This window comes from Neoarius graeffei, chromosome 24 (assembly GCF_027579695.1).
Source record: "Neoarius graeffei isolate fNeoGra1 chromosome 24, fNeoGra1.pri, whole genome shotgun sequence".
NCBI lineage: Eukaryota > Metazoa > Chordata > Actinopteri > Siluriformes > Ariidae > Neoarius > Neoarius graeffei.
Window position 1 is genome coordinate 6981263 of NC_083592.1, and position 11593 is coordinate 6992855.

Here is an 11593-nt window from a genome sequence, read left to right on the forward strand (position 1 = left end):
CGGTTCAATCTGTTTTTCACAGAGAGTGTGTAAATGCAAAAACAGTTTCTCAAAGTTTATCAGTAATAGTCTGTACCTTGGTTTACATTTGGCTTGGTTATTTCCTTTATAATTTACCATATGCAGTTGCTGACTGAGGGTGGCACGGTGGTGTAGTGGTTAGCGCTGTCGCCTCACAGCAAGAAGGTCCTGGGTTCGAGCCCCGGGGCCGGCGAGGGCCTTTCTGTGCGGAGTTTGCATGTTCTCCCCGTGTCCGCGTGGGTTTCCTCCGGGTGCTCCGGTTTCCCCCACAGTCCAAAGACATGCAGGTTAGGTTAACTGGTGACTCTAAATTGACCGTAGGTGTGAATGTGAGTGTGAATGGTTGTCTGTGTCTATGTGTCAGCCCTGTGATGACCTGGCGACTTGTCCAGGGTGTACCCCGCCTTTCGCCCGTAGTCAGCTGGGATAGGCTCCAGCTTGCCTGTGACCCTGTTGAAGGATAAAGCAGCTAGAGATAATGAGATGAGTTGCTGACTGTAAAATCTACACCAACCAACTGTAATTCCTCATGTGTTGTACTGTATTTTTTACGGTGAAATTCTGGCAACCACAGCTGCCGGTAATTTACCGTAAAGTTGAATTTTGCAATTTTAAAAAAACGTACTGAATGTAGCGAGTGCAAATAGGCACTGTGCCTTTAAGAGATGAGAGTTTCATGAACGCGCTTGGGTGTGCACGAGCAGCGGGAGAGAGAGAGAAAAAAAAGCGGGATTGAGCGCTGTGGTCTGCGCGGTAGCTCGGCGAGAGCTACACTGTGCTAAAGATTAAATAAAATAAAGTTTAGAGAACTGCATAAGTGAGTACATACGTTTGAAGTTGGTACCACAGTTACTCTTATGTTTGCGTTTTCTTTGATAGTGCGAGCACCGAAGTGGGCTGCCTTTAAGTTAACTTTTCCCATTAGCTTTACAAAGTGGCATGGAGATGCACGGATAGGCTACACGGGTGAAGACGCCTGGAAGAGCGTAAAGGTGTGAGTCTAGTGCAATTGTTTATCGTCCAGGTCGCTTGAAGTAATAGAAAAGTTTTATTTCGTCATAGTTTCGTTTGGTTAAGTGAGTGCTACCCAGAGGAGAGCTGACAGTGGAATCCCGCCACCCTGCTGTACTACCACGAGGCGCCGCCATTTTCAAGCTCAGCTTCCTTTCTCCTGCAAGTAGAGCCTGCAGTTATTGAGGTATTTCACCCACGTGACCAAGTCATGTGATGCTGCCATTTTGGACGGCACGGCTCGAATCAGTTTGAATGCGAGGAAGGCGACAAACGAAAAACATAAAAGAAAAAGGAGCGAGACGCAGAAAACACCTTCACTATCCAGCGACGTAGGGCATTTACAGGGCGAGCAGAGGGAGAGGTATTTGCAAAAATTGAGGTTAGCAGGCTTAGAGAACGACGTTTACCTGCTTCCACCAGGATTGTTCACTGACGTACGGAAGTACACGAAGCCCTCGTCTTTACCTGACTTCGGCCCACATGATCTGTATACCTATGTCGTTAAAAACCCATCGCCATACACAGGTATTGATCTGAAAGCGTATAAGAGTTTGGATGCCTAAAAATATTTTGTGTCAGGCTGGGTAACATGCCTACATCAGCGGGTCGTCCCTGGAGCCGGTGGTCGCCATCTTATTACAGCTAAGGTTTGTTCACATTTTCATTTACCTTCGGTCCTCAGGATAAACAAAATGTTATTAAATGTCATTGAAATAACTTCTTAGTCTGTTGAGACATGGCCCGTTATAAATTTGCTGTTACCAGGCAGTGACCAAGAACTGTATTATTAGGGTCGGTGTAGTTGTAGCAGTGCACTAGCAGCTAGCTGTTAGCACTAGCTAATGTCAACAACAGTAGCTGGTATGTTACTGTAGCAATGTTTACGTTCAGTCATTTGGATGACTGTTAAAACCTTTCAGTCTCAAGTTTTTCCTTTACTGGATTTACTAGTTTACTGAGCTAGTGCACTCAGGCAAGCTGGGAGCTAGCGCGCGCTAGCTCCCCGGCGGCCGGCGCGCGCTAGCTCCCCGGCGGCCGGCGCGCGCTAGCTCCCCGGCGGCCGGCGCGCGCTAGCTCAGTAAACTAGTAAATCCAGTAAAGGAAAAACTTGAGACTGAAAGGTTTTAACAGTCATCCAAATGACTGAACGTAAACATTGCTACAGTAACATACTAGCTACTGTTGTTGACATTAGCTAGCTTGACGTTCAAAATGGCGGACACTGGGGCGTCACGTGACCCTGTGACGTCAGGTGAAATACCTCAATAGTTACGAGATGGTTTTCCCTGCCATCCTCCAGACATCCACGACGTGATCTCTGCTGTGTGAGGGTAATATCGGTACATTGCACGTCCCCATTTATACTGACTAATACATGCGTACTTGCGCGGCCTGAACTGAAGCTGCGCTCGTACACCTACAAGCACACATGCCACTCACGCTTGGAGAGAGCCGGGACTACCTTTAGCTGCACTCTCCGCGCAGACTCAAACCGTGCCCGCCTCAGCATACTGCAACAGAGCTCACACAGAACATTCTTACTCATACTGACACTGTTTATTGCCCTTTTGAATGTCTGTGAAAAGAAGGATATAGCCTAATGTCTGGAAATTGATATTGTTTTGAGAAAACAAATGTTTTTTTTTGTAAACTGGATGATTATTTTGAATGCTACCTTGTCTTGAGAGAGACATCAAGGGGATGCCTTTTGTTCCATTGATATGGTTCATTGATATAAGTGAATGTCATTTGAGTTGAATGTTATATGTGAAGAGAATTCATTCAGTGAAGTTTATTTTGAAACTAGTTTAAAGTACCACCTCCCATAAGTGTATGGTTAAAAATGACCTGTGTTATGGTATAGTAAATGAAAGAAAGGTTTGGTTTACTGACAGTTGGCGGTAATATAGTTAACAGTGGAAGTACTCCTTTGTTAAAAGAAACATTGATCTTTATTTTATTTTATTTTTTTTATTATCTTTCTAAAACAAAGCTCTGCTACAAAGGGGCTATAGACCCTGTAATCATTTTCTTTAATCATCCCGGTAATAAATGTTACTATTGTTTATTACTTTAGCGTCGGGCTACTTATCTGGGGGTAGGGGCGCCTCACCTGTTCAGCTGGATTGGGAAAGTAGGGAGTGGTGCCGAGTCGATTTAGTACTCACCTTTTACACACTACACACACTTCAGGCAGCCACCGGACACTCTACATATCCTGAAGCCCACTTTACCCTATCTAAGTAAGTCAGTGCCAGGGCCAGGCTGCTGAACAGGAGACAACCTGCTCATATTTTTGAACACTGAGGCTAAAGGCATTGAGCGAGGAGGACTTGGATCCTGTCCTGCTCAGTCCACCCCAGACTTAAGTATTTGGTAACCCCTACAAGGCGGCGGCAATACCCCCGACCGCCACATATATCATACAGTTGTACCGTGTTTATCACTGAGATATACTGTAATCAGATTTACAGTATACCTGTTATTTTTAATATAGTCTCCTGTAAACAGGTTTATATTAAAACTGTTATTTTTAAAGCAAATTACCGTAAACAGGTTTATAATTTAATTATTTTTTTAAACAAGTTAAAAATATCTGTTTTTTTCATAGTAATTTACCGTAAACAAAAATAGTTCTCTACTGTGAAATTAACGGTTGTCAAAAGAACATACCGTAATGTCTCGTACATTGTGACTGTATTTTTTTATGGTGAAATTCTTGTAACCACAGCTGCCGGTATTTTACCGTAAATTCTACAGGTTTTTTTTACGCATATCATTTTTAAGCCTTATGTTCTGTTTGGGTCTAAAGATCCCACTTTGGTATTTGGGGAAAGTGTTAAACTGTTTATTGCTCAGCTCTGAGTGACATCAGTGAGTCTGGGATTCACAAAGTTAGAACTGAGATGAAGATCAAATCTACTTGGTGTGTAGAGATGAACTGGGACAGTGGGAGATGGATTTTTTTGGGGGGAGGTTTGGAACCCGAATAAGAAAATGTTGGATTAATACACAGAAGAAACAGATCACAGCTTGGTTCAGGTTTGATGGTTTCGATTTCCTTTCCCACCCCACCTACTGGCACGTCGTCAAAAGTGCAACAACAACAACAACAGGCCTCAGTCAAGAGTGTGAGTGGAGCATTCCTGGCTGGAATTCCCCTTCACGTCAGCTGTCACCTTTACACCTGATTTCCCTTTTCTTTCTCCAGCACACCTGAGAAATTCACGAAACAGAAACTAACTGTGCTGTTGTAACTAATAATTAAAAGTAAACGTTTTCCTTTTTGCCTCACACAGGAAACTTCCAAAGAGAGAGGAGCGAACCGCCATGCTGAAGCACTCTGAGCTCTGAGAGCACAAATATCCAGAGACAGTATTTACTGCCAATAAACACAAATTCCTGCTTAAACTCTCCTCTGTCTCTGTTCCTGCTTTTAGAAAATAGTTATTCAACAACACGTGGGAATGTAGAAAGCTTTAGTAAGTGCTTTCTCCAGCTCAGGGTGGACATGGAGTTTATACTGGGAACACTGGGTGTTTAATGGTACAATAAATTCCATGCACCTTCTCAACATGGATTTATTTCTATAAAGGATTTTATGGAATCACATTCAGCCTAGTTATTGGACTCATGGCGCTTTCTGTTCATAAAGCTCCAACTCACAGAACACATTATATTCAAGTTAACATCATTTATATCTCACACACTGTATTTCAAGAAGTGGTGCCAAAAATAATTCACGGTCCTCTGAGTGACACTTTGGGCTTTTTTCATTTCGCAGAAACACAAACTGTGAACACACCTGTAAAAGATCACCTGACACCAAATGAGTCACTGATATGATACAGATAGTGCTGTGAAACCGGCATGTTTATTTCTGTTATTCTTTAAATTTTCAACCCTGCCTGTACCTAGTAGGTGATGTACTGTAGATATGATCAGATCCTTAGATAAAGTGCTACTTGGGACATATTTTTTAACGATGCCTTCAGATCTTTCCTCCAGCGTGGTTATTTTCATTATTACATTATTATATTCTCATTTCCTCCCTGGATAATCGTACTGAGCTGCTGCTGTAATCATTAAGACTATCCTGTACTCATCCCAGGACTTTTAATACAGTGACTCTTAATAATCCGCTCATTCTGAACACTGTTTCAACACTGCCGTCATCTCAGGGAAGTTTTCACCTCACTTACTGTTGTCCCTTGCTCATCAGGGAGCTGAATCCACATCCAGATCGATGAGCTAAATGATTTATCTTTTATTTATTGCCTATATGAGCAGGGATTTGCATGTAGCAAATAAAGCCGAGCGAAATCTCATGCCTGGTTTAGAGATACAGTTCTGTCCAAAAGTCCTAGGCACATATAAAGAAATGCTGTCGACCAAAAATGGCTTCAAAATGATGAAATGAAATGTTTCAACATTAAAGAATGCTATAAACAGTAAGCAGTAAGCCATAATAAATCAACATATAGTAACAAAGTCAATATTTGGTGTGAGACGACCCTTTGCAGGCTCCAGCTTACCAGCAACCCTGTAGAACAGGATAAGCGGCTACAGATAATGGATGGATGGATGACCCTTTGCTTTAAGAAAAATAGTAGTCTCATGTCCAATGAGTGCAGTTTTATAAGGAAATGAGCTGTAGTGAGCATGTACTGAGCATCTTACAGAACCAGCCACAGTTCTTCTGGACACTTTGACTGCCACATTCGGTTCTTCATTTTGCAACAAAACTCAATAGCTTTCATTATGTTTTCTTTTTTAATCTGAAAAGTGCTCTCTTATGGAATATGCTGCTCAGATACAAACTTTACATGAAAATAAATGTTTAATTATTTGCTTGGGGGAAACCCCCCACACATGAATGTTTGGACCTCAAAAATGTTTTTGTACTGATTCAATAATGTAAAAGTCCATCCATCCGTCCGTAACCGCTTATCCTGTGCAGGGTCGCAGGAGCCTATCTCAGCTGACTATAGATGAGGGGTGCAGTACACCCTGGACAAGTCACCAGGTCATCGCAGGGCTGACACATAGAGACGCGTAATCATTCACAGTCAATTTAGAGCCACTAATTAGCCTAACCTGCATATCTTTGGACTGTGAGGGAAACCAGAGCACCCGGAGGAAACCCACACAGACATGAGGATCTGCAAACTCTACACAGAAGGCCCTCACTGGCCACTGGGCTTGAACCCAGAAACTTCTTGCTGTGAGGTGACAGTGTTAACCGCTACACCACCCCATCTCAGTCATAAACTAGAAACTTATCTCTCATTAATTATCTCATCTCATTATCTCTAACCACTTTATCTTGTTCTACAGGGTCGCAGGCAAGCTGGAGCCTATCCCAGCTGACTACGGGCGAAAGGCGGGGTACACCCTAGACAAGTCGCCAGGTCATCACAGGGCTGACACATAGACACAGACAACCATTCACACTCACATCTACGGTCAATTTAGAGTCACCAGTTAACCTAACCTGCATGTCTTTGGACTGTGGGGGAAACCGGAGCACCCGGAGGAAACCCACGTGGACACGGGGAGAACATGCAAACTCCACACAGAAAGGCCCTCGCCGGCCACAGGGCTCGAACCCAGACCTTCTTGCTGTGAGGCGACAGCGCTAACCGCTACACCACCGTGCCACCCCTTGATCCAATCAATATTTAATTTAATTTTCAAACATATTTTTGTTAGTATTGTTTATTGTTGCTGTTGATGATTACTGTACAGCTAGGCCTAAAAATGCATTCTCATATATATTTTTTTTAAATTAAGATTAAAAGTTTCTAAATTCTTACGACCCTTTTTTAATTGCTTTTTTGTTGACAGAGATTGTGAAAGTCCGTGCAGTTGCATTCTCAGCGACACTGAGACGCTGTGGGGGAAATGTTTCAGCAGCAGCTGTTTTGCTGAGTTGTTTTGTTCTGTTGTGTTTCTGCTGCAGCTGATTTTCGGAAATCAAAAGTAAACTGAGTCAACATTCGAAAAAGAAAACATAACGGAGGCTGGCCTGTGCGCTTCTCCCATTGGCTGGGATTGACTCACACGCTCATCTTCCATTGGTTGTTATTCCAGCACGGGGCGTGGCTATTGGGCTATATTATGAGCCGCACTCAGCTGTCCAGGAGGAGTGTGTGGGCTTGTTCTGTTCCTCGACGACGAGAAGAGAGAAAGAAAAGAAAACCTTTTGAGCAGAAATACTTACGTCATTTATTTAGAAGGTAAGTTTAATCCCGTTTCAAACAATATGCTTTTAAATATTATGCATGTATAACCTTAATAATGAATTATTAACAGTGGGTATGTGTTCAGGTTTTATAAACATTTTCCAAGTGTTTAAGCTTCTTAACGTTTAGTAACAATGATAACAAGGAACAGCTTTTGTGATTTTTAAGCAACTAGAGCTTTCCTTGTCCCTGAAGTGCTGCTCTTATCTTTTACACATGTACGACCCCGATTGACAAAGTACAAATTGTAAATAAAAACGGAATGCAATGACGTGGAAGTTTCAAAATTCCATATTTTATTCAGAATAGAACATAGATGACATATCAAATGTTTAAACTGAGAAAATGTATCATTTAAAGAGAAAAATTAGGTGATTTTAAATTTCATGACAACAACACATCTCAAAAAAGTTGGGACAAGGCCATGTTTACCACTGTGAGATATCCCCTTTTCTCTTTACAACAGTCTGTAAACGTCTGGGGACTGAGGAGACAAGTTGCTCAAGTTTAGGGATAGGAATGTTAACCCATTCTTGTCTAATGTAGGATTCTAGTTGCTCAACTGTTTTAGGTCTTTTTTTCGTATCTTCCATTTTATGATGCGCCAAATGTTTTCTATGGGTGAAAGATCTGGACTGCAGGCTGGCCAGTTCAGTACCCGGACCCTTCTTCTACGCAGCCATGATGCTGTAATTGATGCAGTATGTGGTTTGGCATTGTCATGTTGGAAAATGCAAGGTCTTCCCTGAAAGAGACGTCATCTGGATGGGAGCATATGTTGCTGTAGAACCTGGATATACCTTTCAGCATTGATGGTGTCTTTCCAGATGTGTAAGCTGCCCATGCCACACGTACTAATGCAACCCCATACCATCAGAGATGCAGGCTTCTGAACTGAGCGCTGATAACAACTTGGGTCGTCCTTCTCCTCTTTAGTCCGAATGGCACGGCGTCCCTGATTTCCATAAAGAACTTCAAATTTTGATTCGTCTGACCACAGAACAGTTTTCCACTTTGCCACAGTCAATTTTAAATGAGCCTTGGCCCAGAGAAGACGTCTGCGCTTCTGGATCGTGTTTAGATACGGCTTCTTCTTTGAACTATAGAGTTTTAGCTGGTAACGGCGGATGGCACGGTGAATTGTGTTCGCAGATAATGTTCTCTGGAAATATTCCTGAGCCCATTTTGTGATTTCCAATACAGAAGCATGCCTGTATGTGAGCAGTGCCGTCTAAGGGCCCGAAGATCACGGGCACCCAGTATGGTTTTTCGGCCTTGACCCTTATGCACAGAGATTCTTCCAGATTCTCTGAATCTTTTGATGATATTATGCACTGTAGATGATGATATGTTCAAACTCTTTGCAATTTTACACTGTCGAACTCCTTTCTGATATTGCTCCACTATTTGTCGGCGCAGAATTAGGGGGATTGGTGATCCTCTTCCCATCTTTACTTCTGAGAGCCGCTGCCACTCCAAGATGCTCTTTTTATACCCAGTCATGTTAATGACCTATTGCCAATTGACCTAATGAGTTGCAATTTGGTCCTCCAGCTGTTCCTTTTTTGTACCTTTAACTTTTCCAGCCTCTTATTGCCCCTGTCCCAACTTTTTTTAGATATGTTGCTGTCATGAAATTTCAAATGAGCCAATATTTGGCATGAAATTTCAAAATGTCTCACTTTCGACATTTGATATGTTGTCTATGTTCTATTGTGAATACAATATCAGTTTTTGAGATTTGTAAATTATTGCATTCCATTTTTATTTACAATTTGTACTTTGTCCCAACTTTTTTGGAATGGTGGTTGTATATATTAATGTGTGTATTCCATTTGGAAACATAGATACAGGATATTGAACCTTAAAATAAGATTTATGCTACATAACTGGAGTGTAATAATCTTTTCGAGATACATTACACACACCAAAGGTTAAAAACGCGTACACTTCAGAGCGTCACCTCATTGATAAGGACTGGAGATATATGGTACACTTTAGGAATCTTTTTTTTCTTCTAGGAGTACTCTGTTTTACTTCTCTATAATGAGTAAATGTACATGGTGGAGCTGTAAATTCTGCTGGCAGCCATTTTGAATCCAGACTCACTTGACTTGTTTGATGTAGTGACATTTTACTATCACTTCCATGTTTTTGTTGTTAAAATTACACTTCAAAATGCAATAATTTCATAATGATACTTTTATGGGTTGTTGTTGGTCATAAGCTTCCATTAGCTTTGTAACTTCAGTGCAAACTTTTTAAAAAGTGTAAATATAACAGCACTAATCTGTTGTCTGTTGTTATTTTTTGTTTACACAGATCATTAAGGACTGGATAAGATGGAGCTCAGCATTAAAGTCCTGAGTGGAGACACGTGGACCATCTTTGTGAAGCCAAATAACACTATTGGCGAACTCAAGCAACAAATTGGCCGACTCTTTAAAGCAAGACCTTCACGGCTGAAGCTTTCCATCACCAATGGACAAATCTTGCGGCTAGACCATGATCAGAAGACGGTGAGCGATTACGGGCTGAGTTCAGGATGCACCGTGATGCTGCTGATCTCCACGACCCCCGTGCCCTTTCAGGTGTTCGTGAAGAACGAGAACAGACAGACAAAAACATACGACATCACTGATGATGAGACTGTTGATCAGTTGATGGCAAAGATCCGCCAGAAAGAAGGAACACCAGTAGACCAGCAGCGGCTGATCTACAGAAGCCGACAGTTCGACTCTGGCAGGAAGCTGCAGGATTACAACATTGTTTCTGGAAGCACTATTCACATGACCCTCCGTCTGCGTGGAAGCTGATGGGACACAAACACCTGAAGATCATTTCAGCTTTAAAATAAAATCTGTTTAGCACAATTTAGTGTTGCATGTGTTACAGATACATAAATATTTTAAAGTTCCTTCGTTCTAATTGCACTTGACTGAATCTCTTTTTTGGATGTGGTGTTCTAGTGTTTTCACAGTATTTTTCTCTAATCCTATTCCTAATTTTTTTTTTTTATATCTGTAAAAACTTTCCAATATTAGCAGGATTGTATTAGGTTTGTTTGCAATATGCAGTACTCTGAATTCTATGTCAATTTATATAATTGCTGTTTGCACCAACACCAAGGCCGGATTAACTATATGGGCCTGCGGCACAGTGCCCAGGGGCACTACCCACTCACAGCCAGTGGGGGGGCACCACATGACAGAAACTTTAAAAATATTTTTCGTGAATGTTTGTACACTTTAAATGGTTATACACTTGACATTGTTAAATAGTCATATATAATTCATTATGAACACTAATTTCATAAGAACAACAACAATAATCATAATTCTGAGCAAGAATGGCCTGTGTGACCATTAACCCCCCTTTCCTCAACCTGTCAGTTGAGCCAGTCCACCTACAGTGAAATGCATCAATTTTTTAAAAACCGCGGTAGAAATGAGAAATGGACAGACATCAATTGAGTGGTTGTGCGAAGAGAAAATTAAAAACAGAGAAAGACTCCAGGCGTGTAGCTGCAATTAAAAATATTCCAGTGTTAGATCGTTTTTTTTTATAAAAACATCGACAACTGCTGTCACTACCAGCGCTGAAGCCGAATCTAGTAAAATCAGCGATGCTAGTGAGGGAGATGGCCCTGCTAGCACTAGCCGGGGAGATGCTACAACCACAGCCAGTGTTAGCCGAAGGGTCGGTGACGACGAGGATCCCCTTGAGACATACAAATATATGCTGCTCATTTTTGAATAAGACATTTCAATATGCCTACATGCATATCGTTGGTTGTTTTCAGTGAATTTGATGGGCTGATGTAGCCTACTTAATACATTTTCAATGAGGAAGAATGACCTTCTTTATGTGTACTATTGTTTATGTATATGCTACTGTTTTTGACAGCAAAGGGCAAGGTTTGTGAGTGTGTGCAGGAGGTTACTGAACGCGTGCGCGCAGGGTGGTGGTGGTGGTGGTGGTGGTGGGTGGGGGGGGGCACTTGAGGTATAGTGCCCAGGGGCACCGCATTGGCTTAATACGGCACTGACCAACACATGTCTGTAGTTACTGTCTGCTGTTAACAGATTACATGAAAATGTGAAAAAAACCCTCTATTTTTTTAGTTTGTTAATGACTTGCCTGTAGGACCTGAAAAGGCCCTAAAGTAATAATTAAAAAATTTTAAGTAACTGATGGTTTATTTTGTGATAACACTTATAAATTTATCCATATCTGTCTAAATAAAATATTTATAAAATAATTGCATTGCTTTGCCCCACCCCCCACCCCCCCCAAAAAAAAAATCTCTGGCT

The 11593-nt window shown here is 41.7% G+C and overlaps 1 protein-coding gene across 2 annotated transcripts; it reads left to right on the plus strand.

The window, feature by feature from the left end:
• The first annotated feature begins 738 nt into the window (after nt 1-738).
• LOC132872807 (uncharacterized) lies at nt 739-11236 on the plus strand. Of its 2 annotated transcripts, XM_060907897.1 has the most exons (3): nt 739-1682; nt 4335-7274; nt 9603-11236. In XM_060907897.1, the coding sequence occupies exon 3, from the start codon at nt 9623-9625 to the stop codon at nt 10094-10096; it is 474 nt and encodes a 157-aa protein (XP_060763880.1). In that variant the 5' UTR covers nt 739-1682; nt 4335-7274; nt 9603-9622; the 3' UTR covers nt 10097-11236. The 2 variants fall into 2 exon arrangements, with proteins under 2 accessions (XP_060763880.1, XP_060763879.1); XM_060907896.1 differs by lacking the exon at nt 739-1682 and having other exon boundaries at nt 2195-7274.
• The last annotated feature ends 357 nt before the right edge of the window (nt 11237-11593 follow it).